The sequence below is a fragment of the Bremia lactucae genome, linkage group LG18 (genome assembly GCF_004359215.1).
Source record: "Bremia lactucae strain SF5 linkage group LG18, whole genome shotgun sequence".
Classification (NCBI taxonomy): Eukaryota; Oomycota; class Peronosporomycetes; order Peronosporales; family Peronosporaceae; genus Bremia; species Bremia lactucae.
The window spans coordinates 662,246-681,442 of NC_090627.1; the positions used below are offsets into that span (position 1 = coordinate 662,246).

General features: G+C 45.5%; 3 protein-coding genes across 3 annotated transcripts; 2 read left to right on the top strand and 1 right to left on the bottom strand.

Moving 5' to 3' along the window:
* Positions 1-9,652: 9,652 nt before the first annotated feature.
* Positions 9,653-9,979, top strand: CCR75_003965 (uncharacterized protein; the record flags this gene model as incomplete). Its single annotated transcript, XM_067962056.1, has 1 exon — positions 9,653-9,979. One exon carries the CDS (start codon positions 9,653-9,655, stop codon positions 9,977-9,979), a length of 327 nt encoding a protein of 108 aa, XP_067819841.1.
* Positions 9,980-10,823: 844 nt separating this feature from the next.
* On the top strand, positions 10,824-13,334 carry CCR75_003964 (uncharacterized protein; the record flags this gene model as incomplete). The annotated part of the gene is made up of 1 exon (XM_067962055.1): positions 10,824-13,334. The coding sequence occupies one exon, from the start codon at positions 10,824-10,826 to the stop codon at positions 13,332-13,334; it is 2,511 nt and encodes an 836-aa protein (XP_067819842.1).
* A 700-nt stretch (positions 13,335-14,034) lies between these two features.
* Positions 14,035-15,473, bottom strand: CCR75_003963 (uncharacterized protein; the record flags this gene model as incomplete). Its single annotated transcript, XM_067962054.1, has 5 exons — positions 14,035-14,421; positions 14,489-14,991; positions 15,090-15,175; positions 15,256-15,363; positions 15,442-15,473. 5 exons carry the CDS (start codon positions 15,471-15,473, stop codon positions 14,359-14,361), a joined length of 792 nt encoding a protein of 263 aa, XP_067819846.1. The 3' UTR covers positions 14,035-14,358.
* Positions 15,474-19,197: the final 3,724 nt, after the last annotated feature.

Sequence of the window (19,197 nt, forward strand, 5' to 3'; positions counted from 1 at the left end):
ATGCAGACGCATATGCCCCAGCTCCACTAACACGTCATCAATACCGATCACATCACTAAGTAGGCGTTCGCTTCTTCTCTCACCTTCAAAAGCGCTCTGTCATTGATTTTATTGGAAATGGAAAGGTGATTACTGAAATTACCCAGCTGCATGCCATTAACTGCGAGGTGTGTGCGACTTGGCCAAATCACGAAATTACGTTTAATACGAGTGAAGAACATACATGAATACACCTGTCCCTTTCAGGCGCGGTGTTATATTCAAGAAGAGCGCCACCTGGTGAACGTCATCGATTGGGATCACGGAGATGTCTCGTTCATTCACAGCTCCGGGACAAATTGAGCTCACGCTCATGTCTATCGGACCAACAATATTCACGAACGATCACTATATCTAGTGTTTCGAGTTAACCACTTGAGTGGTTCCCAGAGCATCACAAGCGGCTGCTTCACCCCAACTCCCGTCTTCAGTTGTTGCGTTTCAAGCTTGGTGGGCACTCCATGTAGCAATGAAGCGACGTCAAACATCAAAAGCCTCTTCTGAAAGGCCTAAATAGCTTAGAGAGCTTGTCAAATTTAACCCGACTGACTCGCCAGTGTTTCTGCTTCGAGTCTTGACCGTTAAAGCCGTGATGGTGACAGGTCATCTGATCACAGGAAGGATAAAGCAATTAAGAATTGAGATTAAGCTTACACATGTGTAAAGGCTTATGACGAGAAGATGTTTTGCGTAAAGCAATTATAACATGCTGAAAGTAGCATTGCTTCATGATTGCTTAAGTTGCTAAGGAGTTGAACAAGCATATAAGACTATACAGGAACCTGTACCCCACGTACCATACGATGTTAAGGTCTCCTCACGCTCAACACTATGGATCAACATCAGCACTATTTGTAAACACTATCGGCATGATGAAGAATGATCAATTCTTTATTGAGAATACACTCTAACCTTCGATAAACGATCCCTAAAAAACAATAATTTCCGATTACCAATACTTTTTTTGGTCGACCAATGCCGTGCCCATGGCCATAACAAGATATCATCTGATATATAACATGTCATAATATTCTAGCATAATATCCTTTTAGAGAGGTCTATAAATATTCTGTAAACTTATCATCTATAGTTCTCTAGCGTGTTTTTTTGTGCGCGAATTCTACGTTCCAGTTTACGTGGGACCTTTAGCGCTGCTCTGTGACATTTCTTATCGACGTTGAGCTTTTATCATACAACGCTTACAGCATTCAGCTGCAGTGAAATTGGCAAATTTCTCCGTCTGGCTTGTCGTCATCGTCGGGAATCTCGGGATTTGTTTCGTTGCCTGATACCAATTTTTCCAGCTCGTTGTTCGTTAGATCAACTTGCGTCTCCTGCGCTTCCTTGATTAAATTTTGCAGATTTGCGACTGACATGCGATGGCGAATATTAACGGCGTCAATCGCATGTTGAACTTCGTTGTCGATTGCTAGTTCCTCTGTGTCGAGGTCCGCCTCAGTGTGTCCTTGAATTCGATTGTCGATGATTCAGTGTGTTTAAACCAATTTGCGATGACCGAATCTGGTAGCTCTTCCCATGCAGCTTGCTCCAGCGCATTGCCGTTAGCTGATCAGCTTTCTAACTATCGCTAGCGCCTTGTTCGTCCCAATCGAGCGCGACCCAAAGCTGCTAGCGACGATAGCGTCAATTAAATACTGCAAAGATTTTAGATCCATATGCTGCATCTTTGGCGTTGCATTTGGCGGGAGCGAGATCAGCTTAGCATAAAAAATCAATTCTCCAAGGATGTGCGAAGGCGCAATGTCGTACAGAAGCGCGACATGTATCTATTTACTTATATTCATCGTCAAAGTGCTTTAGCAACTCTTGAAAGATTTCGCTTGTCACCCAAACTTTCTTATTCCAGCAATACAAGAATCCAAGCTCCTCGCCAGCTTTTTTAATAAATGATGGGAGCTTTTACGCGTGACCGGTGATGAACGGTTTGAGCTATGTGAGCCATCTCCATTTGCGCGAAGGCAAGAGTAATTTTTATGTCTATCTTTGACCCTTCGATTTGCTTGCGCGCAATTGTTTTGTCAGTTCGATGCAAGAGATCAGTCTCTTCCATTTTATAGATGTTGCGTAGCTCGTATTTTTGTAGCTTCTTTTTACGGATAATAGCGCTTCTTCTTCGTCTACATATCAGCAGATCCGCTCTCGCCTTGTGACTTATAAGCCTTGAAGCCATGGCGAGACTTGAACTTCTTAATCCATTTATTTGAGAAGGATGGCGCTTTTCGATATGTAGGTGCTCTGCGAACCGATACATACTTCGTGTCGGGTGATCCTCGACCCGTAACTCGACTCTTAGTCCCGACTTGCGCTGCAACTCTGGTCGATCCAGCTGCTGGCTCTTTAAGGTGGTGCTGGCGTGTGACAGATCCACTTCGACACGAAAATGTACTCACCGGTCCTCAATCATGAAAAAAACGGCTGGGTTGTATCATTCTGTCGGAGTCTTTCTGCGATAAATTTTAAACGATTCTAACAATTCGCGCCGTCTCATGCTTGCGGACCATCATGCTGACAGTGAGACTTTTGATCCAGCTCGCAGCTGCATGGTCCTGACTACCGAAAGTTTCCTCGGTTCTTGTTGGAGCGTTAAACATCGAGAACGAAATAGAAGCGGCTCAAGACGACGTGCTAGCAAGCGCTTCCAACCCAGGTAAGGTCTGAGCGATGAGAAAGCAAGCATCAAAACCCAGCTACATACTTAGAGACAAAGCTCCGACAGCAAGGCACAAAAGCTATCTATGAGGCTCAGATCTAACTTGGCCAAGCTGTTTTTTGGTATCGTGTCAATTTGAGCGATTCCATCCGCAAATACTTTGACGATGCAACGCGAAAATGTAGGGAGCAGTCACCCGGACGAGGCAGTACATTCAAGACACTGCTTTCGACTTTGAAGCCACAAATTCCGTAAGATCTATCAAAATATTCTCCCGTCCACTCTATTGAAGCTAGAAACGAGTAAAAATCGAGGAGGTAATGGCCTCAAGTGGGGCTGTACATCGAACCCTCACGAGATATCGCTCCGTTTTCGGAACTGAAAGGTCTCCTTCTCGTGACCCTTTCACCCTGCAACGCAAGATTATCGCCTCGGTCATTCGCGCCGTTCAGGCGGTTTACCGTGGTATTTGAACACGCTAGTATCTGCAGCTGACCTGGCGAGAGCGCTACGTCAAATATAAGCGATGTCAGCACCCGACATGGACGGTTTGACGGCAGGTTTTTTCCAGGTTGCTCCTCAAGTATTAAGTAAATGCTTACGTATTTGAATTTGACGATTGCTTAACCGTGAAACGCTGCATCCATTGCAGCGGAAGTCGGCTTCTTTACAAGAAAATGTCGCGTGCTGCGCTTGGTAACTACAGACCCATTCCTCTTGTTGAAGCCGTCCTGTCGATAATGCTGACGTATGACTGCAGCACGTTCTAGCTGATTTGATCCATCCGGGCGAGGAAGGCTTCGTTAAAGGTTAGTCAATTCGTCACTAATTTATTTTCTCGTGGATGTGAAATAATTTTGACCAGTCAGGATAAGATTGCGTACGCGTCTGGATTTTGAGAAGGCGTCATATCGAGTCAACTGAGATTACATGTACCGCTTGCTCGAGCTGAAAAGGTTTGGCGCACAATTTACGCAATGCACCCGGCTGCTTTCCTCTCCTCAAAGGCATCTAGTTATCAACCAAAAAATCATTCCGCGCTGTATCCGATTCGGATGTGAAAAAGGCGATTCGCTGACTGCATACTATCTGTATCGACCATCAGTCTCTTAAAATTGCGTTCAGCTGGTTGTAGCTGTAGTCGCGTGCATCAAATGAGTGTTTGCTTTGAGTGCGAGCATTCTTCCGCTGTAGAATTCTTGCTTCCGACTATTCACAAGAACTTCATCAGATGAAGACTTTTTAAACGGGATACGGAGATATTTAGCGGACTACGTGCGACCCTAATCCTAAACACCAGTGAGTATGGGACATTACTGGTTCTTGTTCAGCGTAAGCAGCGTGGACTTGAAAAGCTTAGATTTTTGTCACAGTACCACACCATAACTCCAAGTTGGGCTTGCAAATTTATGATCGAGCTAATCCGTGCGTCAATTCATCGGCAAGAATGTGCTTGTGGCGGTGTAGTACACACTGGAACTCCTTGCCATGAAATCTGCACTGGCTAAATTTAATAACTATTTTCGGGTCCAATTACTCCAACTTACTACGAATGCAAATACGAATGTCAAGTTAGTATTTGCATTCGTAGTAAATTGGAGTAATTGGAACCGAAAATAATTATTAAGTTTAGCCAGTGCATATACGAATGTGAAGTTAGTATTTGCATTCGTAGTAAGTTGGAGCAATTGGAACCGAAAATAGTTATTAACCGACTGAACTCTCGCAGTCCAGCTCTGGCAGTAAATCAGAATCGTAAAGGCGGCGGAACACGGTGTCGAACTTGTACTAGTAGTTGCCAAGGCAACCTACACATTTGGGAGCGCATGGAGCGCTTTCGCGCGAAGCGTGTGCCAGACGTCGCAGACCAACGCTTCACACTGGCCTACGATTCATCGCAGACTCAGCTTCTTTGCCAGAACAATGCTCGACTATGTCACGTGGGGCCGATGGAAAGGCAACTTAATCTAATGAGACAGCAGACGCTACATCAAAGTCTTCTTGCTTAATATAACACAACCATCTCTGCCACGACTCAATCAGGAGAAATTCCATGGCGCTGCAAGTTCTCCAGCATAACTTGTTAGCACAAGATCAAAGAGGTAATATCATGGCTCCAACGCGATTATGTCAGTAGAATTAATTTCACTACGAATACATTTACGTCAATACTATCAGGCTATCTGAGGAGACCTTTTCGGCGCCGCAGACAAATTCATTTGACGACCAAGCAAGTGCTTCGGATCCAAGTCTGTGTCGTCATGCCATGAGTCACGCTGTTTCTCGCTCAACCCCCCCCATCGTTTCATGGCAATGCAGCGACTACGTCGAGAGGGTCTTGAGTGCGAAGATTATTTGCAGGCCATGTTTAAACGGCTCCCTGGTGCGCCATTCCACGAAGCCACTCCCTGTAATCTCACTCCAATGCTTTTATTAAAAGTTTCTCGCATGAATCAACACACCCGCGCTTTTGAATCGCTGCAAATTATCCGAAAAAGAACATTTCTACGTACCCTCTCCAGGTCAGCTGCTTCCCGGCCGAGCCGCCTATCAACTCATCGCCATCTGCTCTGGGTCCGCATTCTCTTAAGGACAAAATCATCGCTGGATTAATCAGCCATTAAGTCGATAGCTGGGAAATACGTGCTGAAAATTTTAGCATATGCAATGGTGCCCTCTGGATGCTTTCGTGGTATCAGCTTTTCTTGTTACTTGCCCACTAGCGGCGATCCGGCACCCTCTTTCTCTTCATCTCCTTTTTCCTCATCGCTATACGTACCATGGCACAGTTGTCGGCGCTTCGGGTGAACTCACGGCCCTCCTCCTCTTCAGATGACTCATCCAGCCCAGTAGCAGCCATTACGGTTCCTGTATTTCCCCTTCGAGTGGTATCCTCACCGGTATCGTGCCCCAGCCAGGCGCAGGCGGTGACAGCCAAATCTGACTTGAGTCGCCCGTTAAGCGAGGCATTAGCCACGATGTCTTCTTCACCAAACTTAGGTCCAGCCACGCTTGGACAGGTAGTGGAGGCGCTACATAAGAAATCATGTCGTGACAGGAATACCTGGCGGCGCGGAAAAAGGCTTCATCTCCACTTCAGCGAAAGATGAGCATAAAATCGCCAACGCGTTTTTATCCTGCGGGAGGCTTTTTGAAAGCCCCAGAAGCAATCACATCCGTGCGCGTTGTTGTGTGCGTTGCTAGCCCAGTCCGGTCTGGCTGGACATATATTTTTGCAGCTTTTGAGCTTCATGAGATTACTCAATTAACAATTCTCTTACAAAATATAGAAATTAATAGATTGGGTTTAGTAAGCCCCCTTTCTACATTAGAAATATATACAACATTTGAAAAGATCAAAAATGTGCACAGTAAATGCTGCTCGTATGTAAAAAAACGAAAATGCCTATACCAGAGTTGTAACATCACCTTCAACAAAATTTTATGGTTATTTGATGTGTAGCATTTTAAAATTGAGAAATAGTATCAGAAGGCCCTTTTTGTATCGAATTCTTGATCTACCCTTTATAAAATTAAAATTATCATGCCTTTCTTTCTCTCACGTGTAAGTGATCAGCCATCACATCTTATTCAAAATATTCTTGACCTCAACACGTCTGCCGCTTACTCTAAGCACAACTTTAACAGTTAACAGCAATGTTGCTAACGCCCGGCTTGACATCAATGAAGGCCTCGCCTCTTTCAAAGGGGGGCAGATTTAGCCTTTTGACGAGGTCAGTAAGTTCAGAGCATGATCGGGTTGGCGATATGAACAGCCTTTTCCTCGACAGCAAGAAATTTTCTCGTTTGGACAGCTCATTCATTTCTACCAAATATTGAATGTGTCTGCTATAGTATCTACGAAACGCATCAGAATAATGCGCAATAACAAAGCGGACCTGGAGGTTTTTCAAAGAACGACCTAAAAGTATCTGACAAACAAAGCGAGACGAAATTCAGGGCCATCATTGATATTTAGAATAGCCAATACGACGAGGAGCCTTGAGCAAAGCCAAAAATAAACTGTCTTCATTTTTGACAGCAAGCGTATCCTTTCCTATTCCCTTAAGCCTCTCTGAGTCACTTAATTGCTGCAGTCCGTGCGACGCAATCTCATTGTAAATGACTGCAGCTTCAATTGTCGGAGGGGTGGAACTCGTCGTGAACTGGTCGAATTTAGACATCCATCGTACAAGAGCGCGTCATCAATCAATTCGCGAGACGAGGACAACGACGTCCGCAATCCTCGTATCACGTCGGCCTTGTAACGGGGAACTGCCGACTTGTGCTGTTTCAGTACAAGGCCACTTTTTGCTGCTTCAGTGCAAGTGAAGCCCCACGTCACTTCACGTACACTTGTTCGTGCAGAGGAAGACTCTCATTAGAACACTTGCTTTAGAGAGGGTTAAATTAAACTGTTTTAAATATAATTAAGTTCTTCTTTTCTATCTATTTACTAATAACTTAGTTATGTACTAATACAAAACATGTTATAAAGTCTTATCTGTCTCTCTTTGCGCGCGTCCAGTGCTAACTGGACCGCGGAGCAAGTCGATATAGTGGCCTATATCTACCAATGGATAAGCTTTCCGGTACATGCAGCCGCGGGCGACGCATTATTGTCTCTTGCGGCAGACACTTCGTCTGCCGTAATATATCTTCTCCCAAAAGCAGGTAAAATTAAAACATAAACTTCATGGAGAAATTCACCCATTTTAACTTTTAGGAAATTATTGTTATTAATTTATCTTAATAGTAAGAAAATACCTATATTAAAATGATTGATTCGATTTTAAACATTCATTTAATTAACCGTTTAAAAAAGGGAAATTTTAAAATAGCGTACGCAACACTAAACGTTGCGGATGCACGTGGTGAATGCCCTATTTAATGGTCAACTATGAGAGCGAATCGGACGAGATGGGGATAGCGGAACAGTCGCCTGAACGTCGTGAGGCGGCTAACTATGAGCCTTCGTATGAGGGGGTTTGTCGTGCTAATAGCGTTTGCTAGGTTCCGACGATGAGGATGATTCCTCATCGTTAGCACCGTCTCCCTTGCCGTCACCCGCACAAATTTCTGTGCGTGGTGATGGCGATAGCGTAAGCCATCGTAATAAAAGGTCTTGTTGTGCCCCTGCTTCGGTGGTTATCACTCAGGGGATCGTAGAAACTAAAATGTTTTGTCTCGCCCCTGAGAAAAAGCCGTGGCTTTTGCACGAACGGCTAGTCAGTTGCTTGTCTGGAGAGACTACTCCTCACAATAAATATCTCTTTTTTTATTGCGACAAAGCTACATGACCTTGATCCCAGCGCGAAGAACATTCACGCTAAGATAGATTTTATTATGATCCTTTTCTTAAGCATCGATGGTATAGTGGCAACAACACACGAGATAAAAGCTCGTTGATGCAAGCCTGGAACGCGATATTCGCAATTTCAAAGACATTGGACGCGAAGCCTGGCTTCAAAGACTTAACGCGATTCGCATTAAATCTAAAAGACGAACTCCAACCCGGTACAAGATTTAAACTGCATCGGTTGTCTCGTGAGGCAGGACTTTCGTGCCTCACGTGGGGTGATCCCTGTCCGCCTTGTGTCGACAATACGAAAACGAGTGAAAGAGGTTGTTTGTTCTCTTTCGTCGCTCTGGTAAGGGCTCGTTTCTATCGAGGTACGCGATGCGATTGACGTTTTGCAATCGTTTCATACAGCGCCAGGGCGCGTGTTTTCCGGTGGACATTCTGATCCACCGGATGGGTCTCGTCATACTGACGGACGAGGCCCTCAACGCAACAATCAGCTGGGAACGAGGCTCCCAGCTGTCATGTGAAGGTGGATAACCGTGCCAGCGAACAAGATAACTCGTTCGCTGTCCCTTCACATCACGGTGGTTTGGATACGTTCCACAAGGAAACGTTGACCACCGTGGGAATCCACCAATGGTTGTGTTGGGGGAGGGAAAATTAGATCCGAACCGTATGTCGGATCTATCGACGAAGATCGACAAACTCGACCACTACCTTCATGTATTAGAGAAAAACCTTGAACACGAGCGCGGTAAACGTCACTCGTTGGAGCAGACGGTGCAGGCTCACTATATCGAACGGTTGGAACACCGTTCCAAGAGTGCGTACTCCATGTTGGAGTACGAACGGAAGAACCACGCTCCACGTAACGAGCTGTCGTCAGATCGTCACGATTTCGAGGAGCTTCGAATTCGGCAAGAGAATTTCCAGACTCAACATGAGAGACTGGTTCTTGATCACAAGAATCTTTTGGGGATTCTTGAATAGGGTGGCCAGATCCGTCCGCGGAAGAAACCGCGTACTGATGGTACAGACGGAGCCGATCAACGTAGAACGTAGAATGCGTTCGCATTCTCTGTGGCAATTCGATAGCTTCGAGAAAAACGACGACATGAGACTTGCCAGATTGAAAAGACATGATCTTCTGGAGCAGTATCTTTGCAAGCTTACGTCTAATTTTGACCACCAATCATAGTCCGCACGAATAAGAACATAAGGCCGATCTTGATCAGTGCTGGACGCGATGAGCGACCAATCGCCACGGGTAACGTACTGGCGATTAATCCATTCAACGTCGCAAGCAAGCGGCTTGGAGGTATCCACGTGACGTCGCGCAGCATCATTACCAGCTCAATCGTGTTTTTAAGACAGCGCATCCGCCATAGTCGGTCGTAGATCCGCATCTGGCGGCGATGCGGTATTGGCTGATGGCATCACGAGCTTCATCGACTCGCCCGCAAGGTCGAAGCCAGTAGGGTTAAGAGTGGATGGAACGAGTAGCACAGTTGGAGATAAAGACGAGGATGAGTCCGGTATAGGGACAGGAAAGCCGTCAGGAAGTTAACCAAACCCATACATGATTAAGATAAGGATGAGCCAGCCGTGGAAATAAAAAAAACGGTTTGGTACTTTGGATGGTTCCACGGGGAAATCAATTGCTCTCGATTGATACTGCTGAAGTCGTGTCTATAATGTCGACGCTGCCGGCCAGTGCTCCGAACGCCAACATCTTCTTGTGTACTCCGACATCGAGTGATTATGGTGCGTTGCGTCAAGAGCTACTTGACAATGGCAACAGCTCGCCGTTCCTCATCCGAAAATTTGTATGGGTCTGGACCTTTCTGATTGGTCCACAACCAATTTTCGGACCAGATGCGACTCGTGGCAGTTGCTCGGCAGGCGACGGAAGGCTCTCAGTACTGAATTTAGAATTAGAAAGGATGGATAGAAAAAAACGGTGAATGCGGGACTAAATTTCGCAGGGTCTCTTCAAAGGCCGACTTGTGTAGTTGCGGCAAATTGCGAAGTAGTACCTTGTTCAATATCGATTTTATCCAATCTCAAAACACAGCCTCTCGAGATCATTAATACCACTGACATTATTAATATCAATACCGCTACTTTTGATATGCTCTTATACATTAAGAGATAATACGTTGCAAGAAAGCATAGCTATTACCATAATAAGGAATAGCTATTACCATAAATGCATATTTACACCATAACTGCAGTCGCTTTCACCATGCTTAATAGCTCCACTTATTTGTTTGAAAAGATCACCAATCTTTAAAATTGAAAGCTTGCAGCGTTCCCTTACTAGATTTGCATGCTCGAAGGCTTTAACGAGTCAGGGTGGATGTGGCGGAGCTACCTTGGTCCTTGAGTCAGAGAAAGACTTAGACTCAAGGAGTCCCTTAGCTCTATAGAAACTCAGTGGCTCGTAGAACCAAGTGGCAACTAATGCTCGAAAGTATATAACCTTAGGAAGGCTTGGTACTGACCCAGATTATTGTGAGCCTTAGTATGGCACTTAACGCTTTTAAGATCAAACGAGGAACTGAACTTTATGTAATGCTTAAGCTTTAAAACCCTTAGGCCACCAGATCTATTCTATCTAGTGGCTACCACTGCCTTACCCGTAATTTATTGGGATTTAAATATTTAACCCCGATTAAAATGCTCGCTTGAACTAGCTGCTAAAATATTGCAAAACCAATGCTGTTATTACATGTGGAAAACATAAATCTCTTTCTACCTTATAAAATATTGATGGACAAAATTAAAAACTACTTTTGGCATCTGAAAATGGCAAACTCGGGCGACGTATGTGCCTTCTTTTTTGAGCCCGTCTACGACTCCAGCGGACCTCTTGCGCCAGAATTTTCTACTATGCCGCCCGCTTTGAAAAAGCGTGGTCGCAAAAAGAGCGCGTCGCTGGGTGAGACCAATCGCCACCGATGCAGAAAGTGTTACAATATCTATACGCAAGCCGTGAGTACTGGCTACACAAACCTCTTGACACATTTACGCATCAAACACCCCGATTGGGAAGAAATCTTTGAATCGCAGAAACTCGAGTCGCCGAGTCCGCTGGTACTAGAAAAAACTACTACGGAAACCGACTCCCAGAGCCATTCAATACCGACGACATCAAGTGCTCCGAAACAAAATCCAAGCGCAGGTCGTAAACGTGGTCCTGTGTATGAACACTTTGAAGAGGTCGCACTGTCTTCGGGCAAGAAGAAAAAAACCATGCTGTGTCTCTATTGCCGTGAGGTTTCTCAACAGCTAAGTGCACGCTTGAAATTGCATTTGGCCACGCAATGCCCAAGAGTTCCGGAGGATGTCAAGTCAAAGTACGCTGGAGCTGTGGGACTCAAATCGAACATGAGTCATGAAAACCACTCGATGGCCGTCGTTAGTACCAACGTACCGTCACAACCAGATTTGAATTTGATGAAGAAAGAGACGCAATTATTGGGATTAGAAGCTGTATCAATTCCAGCTTTGAATTCTTTCAATCGCGATGTGGTTAATTGGCGGTTGTTTGAAGAAAAACTCACGATTGCATTTGTTGCCGCAAAGGCACCGTGGAGTTTGTTCGACAATGTAAATTTTCGCGAGGCACTCGAGATGTTGGATCCTACTTCCAGTAACTCGCTGTTGACAGCTGCGCATGCACGCACTGAAGTGCTAACTCGTTTGTCTCAGCTATCGGATCATAAATGCAAGGAAACCTTTGCTACGTCCACTGCCACGACATTGGTGATAAATACTACAGAAATTGGTAGTAATGGGGCAAAGCAAAAGATTTATTTAGCAGTGAATGACTGTCGACGCGTATTTGTTTTGGCAAGTGGAAGAAATCCATTGCTCTCGATTGATACTGCTGAAGTCGTGTCTATAATGTCGACGCTGCCGGCTAGTGCTTTGAACGCCCATATTTTCTTGTGTACTCCGACATCGAGTGATTATGGTGCGTTGCGTCAAGAGCTACTTGACAATGGCAACCCCTCTTTACAAGTACTTTCATTCATGGGTGCTTGCATGACGCAACAAACCGCATTGCTATTGCAGGACTTTGTCAGCTGTAACGAATTGCTATTAGAGGCTTTAAACAATGCTATTCTTATAGCCGATGCTCTAAAAGCGATGCCTTCCTTACGTGATCGTGTGCTACAGAGCGTTGTTTCAGACATTGATTCTAAGAAAAATGATGCGAGTTTTTTCATGGAAATATCCGTGACAAGCTGGCGCTCAATTGCATTAGCAATGCATCAAGCCACTTGTCTCGAACCATATTTGCGATCAGCGATTTCTCAAGAAAAAGAAGATGTATTCATGGAGTTGCCAAAGATGAGTCTAGTAGTCAATAAAAGTGTCACGGACGGGTATTGGCACTTGCTAAGACATACTGCCCAGCTCCTCGTGCCACTAAACTATATCGCAGTGCTGACAGAAGTACAAAACACGACATCTGGGCAACTACTTGCATTGTGGATTTGGCTGTTTGGTATTGCCACACACTCACCACTATTTCAAGAGAAGGCAGACGCCTTGGCAACAACGTTTTTCCAGCGGCTAGGATGCTACGTGGAAGAGCATTTCATCGCTTGTTTGATCTTGGATCCTCGCGTGCATGGAGCAGGTTTGAGTGAATCAGGCTTGCATCGTGCACAAGGTATAGCTGTCCGTTTGGCCACTTCATTGATGCCAGAAGTAGAGGAAGGTAGCTTTGTCCGGTCGTTAAACGAATATATGAAAAAGCAGGGTGGCTTTGCAGACCCCAGTGTATGGACTGCCACGAAAACGTCCAGTCCAATCGACTTTTGGGGTGACTTGGAAGGTACTCAAGAGCACAATCAGCTTGCAAAGGTGGCGAAAATCGTGTGCTCTTATATGCCGCATACATGTTCGTTTGAAGACTTTTGGACAAGGCACGCGCATCAAACTGAGGCAGTTGCCGAGGGTTCGAAAGAGCTCGAAAAATTGGCCAAGGTTCGCCGTCAAGCTGTTGTTTCTGGAAAAAGTGCCATGGATGTGCGTCAGCATTATTTAGATCGTTTATTGGAAAACAGTCCGGTCGTTGTCGAAATGTTGCGGTCACACGCCAGTAATCCAAACATGGAGGATGGAAATTTTTGCAACTTATCGGTGCGTTCAGTGCTGGAAAGCGTGCACGACGGGATGGCGACGGATCTTGCCAAATCTACTACTACTTTTACGGAACTCGATGCTACTTGGTTTGACATTAGCGAAACGGGGTTAGAAAAAATTAGGCGGACGATGAACGAGTACTTGAGCTCTGCCAAGTAGAATTTTGTCGAAAATGTAGGAGGTTTGATAATATAGTAATGGTGTTATGCTCAATTGTAATCGTACAGCAGGTTTCACGTTAAGCAGGAACAGTGCGACAGTCTTCCGTGAGATCCGGTGTTTCCACTTCGTCTCGCTAAAGCAAAGTAACCATTTCGTCGTTTATATTAGAAGCCGTAATTGTTTGTCCTTCTCCGTCGTAGCAAACAATCTAAAAAGGGCTTGAAAGAGTTGGCATTGCAGACATTTCTTTTGAGATGTTTTTGGCTCTATGATACAATCTCGCTGTCGAATTATGCAAATCTTGTCGTGGGCATTACGGGAGGCCGAGCTTGGTATATTTGGCACACTTGGTCCACCGTCGACACTGCCTCATGATGCGTAAATTTACTAGATCACGATTATTTCTTAATAATATCGTGCCAGTTGAAGAACTTGACAAAAAAAAACTAGAATGGCTGTCAGTGAAAATCTATAAGTCTGATAGGTACTTTCACAATGCGCTAGATATCCTTGGAGCTATCCAATCCCAAAATTTGAATTTATTCCAGTGGCCATTATTTTCAAGGTTTATGCTTCTGTAATCTGAAAAATATGGATGTGAAGCACACAAACTTTAACATGATAATAAGTGGCAAGCAGCATGATCAAATAGATTTATGTACAGAGATCCATTTAAGAAGATTAAGTGAAGATTGGGTTCCTTAACGCAACCTCATATCTTTAGACGCAATTACTCAATTAAAACTGGATTATTTTCTCTACTTGCCATTACAAGAAACAATAACCTCTCTTCTGTCATAAGAACAAAACAAGCCAAACTATGCAATTCAACGGTCGCCCTTTTAACCCACAATTCTACCTTGCCCATGTGTGAAAGCCTCAAGATTTTTCTTTACACATGGCGTCGCACCATCATCAGTGCTGACATCGTATTCCAATAATTCAAACCTCTAACCAACTCGTTAAAAAGTTCTACAGTGCATTTCATGACAACCTTCCGGATCGCTTTGACCTCAAATCATTAATTGTTTTGCTTCAGCTGACGCACGTAATTGCTAAGACGGTGTTGAGCCTTGTTGGCAATCTAATGCAGCAAGATCAACCACGTGAGTACAAGAAAACCAGAAACCTCAGTTTTACCAGTCACATACGTCAATAGAAGGATTAATGGCCAGCAGCGCACGAATGTCTTGTAAAGCCAAGCGGTAGCGCTCGAGGCCTTCGTAAGCAAGACCACGTCGAAGAAGCGCCTTTTGGTTCTTCTCTTCGTACTCGAGCACGTGCGAACAGTCTCGAATCACAGCTGAGAAATTGCTGAGCTGTTGGTTACAAGCTGCGCGGTTATTGTAACATGACAGCGCGAGAGCCGAACCAGGCTTGTCATTGCAGGCCTCAATGGCTTCACCATAGAGTTCAATGGCCTTTTCAAACGCAGCGCTTTTAAACGCATCATTACCACGCTCCTTCAACAGCTCGGCAGGGCTCATGCCGGAGCGCTTTGCCTGCTCCGCGCGGGCCTGTAGTGGCTCAATTTCCGTCACCAGACGATTTAAATCGGCATTGTTAAAGTCCACGCGCTGACCAGTACGCAAGGTAGCCAAAGCTTCATCGTATTTCTTTAAACCCTTGAGTGCCACGCCATGACGGTGATACCCTGCGTGTAAGAAAATCGCACAAGATCATTAGCTTTAACAAAGTATGAACTTGATCGAGGTACGCCATGTAAGTGGCGACTATATCAAAGTTAAGTACCCTTGACAAACTGAGGGTTAAGGCGGATACACTCGGCAGCATCGGCTACGGCCTCCGGAAACTTTCCCCAGCCAGCATAAGCAGCACTACAGTACGATGCATAAATGCCAATTAAAATGACTGTGCTATAAAATTTTCGTCATGTACGAAGGACAGAAGAGCACACCTGCGGTTCGAGAAGTAAACGTGGTTGGTAGCGTCTAATTCGATCGCCTCCGTGTACCTGGCTACAGCATTAGGGTAGTCCTGATTCTTGAAGGCGTCGTTGCCCTCGCTTTATTGCATGTAACGTGAAAAAGATTAGTTGAATGTTGAAAGGTACTTTAGACGCAGGCAGGGAGGAGAAACGCACTTCTTCTTAGCGTTTGCGGCGGCATTAACCATCGTGCTTGGTGGGTGGGTGTGGAGAGAGTGAGTGAGTGATGGAATGAGTGAGCTGGCTTCGTGTAGCCGCTGATTGGCTGTGCTATGATATGATATAAAGCAATAATTGTCTCATCCTAAATATTCTAGAAAGAAAGCAACTTCACCAATTATGGCACCAAAGTCCCCCACACACGACTTAGGATAAAGTATTGTAATTCTCAAAGCGTTCCAAAGAATTGGGCAATTGTGGTATACAAGAAAACTGCTCGCCATACGATTGAGCGATGAGGTGTTAAGCAACTGTGATGGCGAGACAAGTTTTGTAGCCGTTTTAACTATTGGCTACATGCGAGCTGTACAAATGTGTAATGGTACATTTACTTAAGGCTTTTGTTCTATTTTAAATAGGTAATATCATTTAAGTCCCATTTATTACAGGTAACATATGTGGCAGCCACCAGATACCAATCTGGTGGCCGAAATCTATTTTTAACTTAGTTAGGAAAAGGTTTTAGATTTGAATAATTAAATTCCACTTATTAATTGATCAATTTTAATGATTTGTTGAAATTAAAGGGAAGGATTTCTTGGATATATACTATTCATATTACGAGTGAGTATCGCTATGAATAGCTGAATAGAAGGAAGAGCATTGGATGCAACACCCTATATTGTAGTTTCCATGAGGACATAGAAACACAAAACTCGAAGCCCTCATGATTAGGATACAATGAACGGTGATAAAAGCAGTTGCAAGAAGGCCGATAAATGAGGAGGCGCTCCAGTCCCAAAAACGTTTTCCGAAGCTGAAATCTGTTGAGGCGTCTAGCCTGATTTGCTTGTTCGAGCAAGTGTTGTCTTGCATACAGGCACCTACAAGGACTGGCAACGACTCGCCAAAGCACTTATCAAGTATACCATAAAAACAAAATGGGTTTTTGCAGAGATCGTTAGGAAGCTGGCTAGTCAGCAGTACTAAGAAGTTGTTGCCGCGTTTCATTGGGCCTTTACGGTGGTAGTAAGCTGGCCAAGGCTCCAATCTGAACGACTCGGCGCAAGTCGTGCGGCAAGGCACGACATCACTGGCGGTCGGGGAGGCAATAAAGTCCGATTCTCCGTATGCAGACTTCATGTTTGACCCAATCAAATTGGAAGAGGTTACGCACCTTAAATCATTGTGTGAGGATCGTACCACCACCGGAAACAATCTCGCTACGTGAATATACTGATGACGAGTGGTTACTTATTGTCGGGATGTTAGAAGGCTGCATACCTTGCAGGCGCATGCCTCACTTATACGGGCAGTGTTGGTTAGCAAGGAGTGGCTTCAGCCCTACAGCCCTGTGCAGGCTCAAGTGGAAGATTAGCTGGTGCAACACCTTGGTTGCACCCAAAGTTTTCCGATCAGTCGGCAGACCACGCGAGCGATAGCTGAAACGATTCTGGAATCAACGGAATTAGCAAATGTAAGCTTAACCGAGTATCACAAGTTGTTAGGGTTGACGAAGACGATTAATTACAACCGCTGGACGAGGTTCTCATCCATTTTTCTTCTTTTCTCGAGACACTGCGTCGCGCGTCAAAGACCGCAGAATGTACAATGTTGGACAACGCGCACCACCCCAGGCGTGGCTCTGTCTGGTAGAGACAGCAAGGAGCCAACTGGCAACATGTGGATGCAAAGAGCTGAGTACACGGAAATGCTATATAACTTCACCAAATTTAACGAAATCAGACGCATCGCAGCATACTTGAAGTCCAAGATTCCAACGTCTTCGGGTTCAAAAATATGGACCACACGTCACGTACATGTATGTCGTGGAAAATTACCAGGCAGCTGGCAGGGTGCCCTACATTGCTTTAAGAAATGTCAGGCTCCTGTGGTTTGGAGCACCTACCGTTATCCGACATCCAGATGTCGTCCGTCAGCTACAGTGGCAATTCTTGTAGGGTACAGAGTAGCTAGATTTCGGTAAACGGACGATCACCTAAAAGGGCTTGAGATAGAGGTATTAGAAAGTTAGCTACAAGCAATCGAGGACTTGGCCAAGCCGTTTAACAATGTCTAGGAGATGCGATTCAAGGCGTGTAGCGCCTACTTGTCCAGCAGTTGGCGGAAGATTCGTGAGCCGGCGGTGGCGTACAAAGCGGTGTTTGCTGCCGAGCGTGCTGCTGTGTGCCGCCTTGTTGCGGCCCAAACGGCTCGAAAGGCGAGATCGCTTGTTGCGCCACGCGCACTCGTCCATGTTCTGGTCGCGGCGCGTCGTAGCCAAGTGCGTCCCTATGCATTGAGGCGCCGCCCATGCCGCGGCCGAGCTCTGATGCGTAGAAATTCGCTTCGATCGCCCCTCGCAGCCGCTCATTCTCGTCGATGTGCATACGCGACGTCTCGAGCGCCTGGAGCATCGTGAGGATTCTATCATCTATGCCCGCACCCTTTTCGTGGGCTTGGGCGACGACGACGACAGTTGGCTCTTGCGCGGTCCTTTCGCGGCCGGCTGCTGCAGGAGCAGGGGTCGAGTCGTCGACTATTGGCGAAGCCGAATTTGGGCTCATAACCTGTTATTGTTTGATGACTTGCGCAGTAGATGGTAGAATAAGAACTTAGATTGAAAGTGTGCGCCTGCCTAGTGTGGCTATCGCTCGCACTAACTTTCTCACCTACTGCGCTTTGCAACGCGTTGCCTGTTAGCAGCCGTTGCTGCTCACGCCGCTTCACTCGTCGCTTACGCTGATTTGAAAGGACGCACACGTACCGTCGTAACTGTTTGGTGCGTTGCTTTGCCTTATCTATTTCAGTATCGAGATGTCGACACTCACTGGCTCTCTGTGCAGCGCCTCTGCTCATGCAACACCGTCGGTCTTCAACACTGTGCATCCCAAAAACAACGAGAAATCTGGCCGACGTTTAAGGACTGGTCAAGGTATGACGGGAACGTATCCGATGTAGCGGTTTAGTAATTTGACAACAACGAATTGGACATCCGCCGCAAGTCGCGCATTTAAAGAAGTTTTATTGGAATGGCAAGAGACATCTGGGTATCGATACGGTTTTGATACGGCTCCCAACTGGCTAGCTAACCATGCCATAGCTACGCGTAGTAGCCTGCTATTCATATTAACGCCAGACAATGCGTTGCCAAGGCAGTAAATATCCTTGTGGAGCTTAGCGGTCTCTAATTTTGACTGTTAGACCACTGCACAAAACAGCGTGCTCGCTGGCGCGAGCGCGGTGGTAGAACATTGGACAAAAACTGACGCACAGCTGCTTGAGACAGTACGGCGACGAGCAGGACCGAAATAGAAAATTGTTAGGTAACCTTCAATGATACCAATGTTTCTTACTTCAAACAAACAACAAGTTTGTGGTACAGTAGCAAATTCCGATGTTGTGGTGTGGGTGGGGTCTTGAGTCGTGCTTAATACATGATTGCCCAGCATCCCTGCGAACGGTTACATTTGCAGTGAGGCTAATGGGCATTGTAGAGGCAACCATATCCCTTCCGTGTTTCTAACGGGCTAAAGTTGCCCCTATGTTACACAGTCCCCGCTAAGTACACTTGGTGTACTTAAGGGGATGGTCAATTACTAAATAATAGTAATTAGACCCAACAGTCGGGTGTGGTGCACATTTGTGACCAGCCCTTGTGGATGTGATGCACATGGGTGCATTCACATTAGGAGGGATGACGCCCAGCGTCATCCGTGATGACGGCTAGCGTCATCCGTTACGCGAGGTATC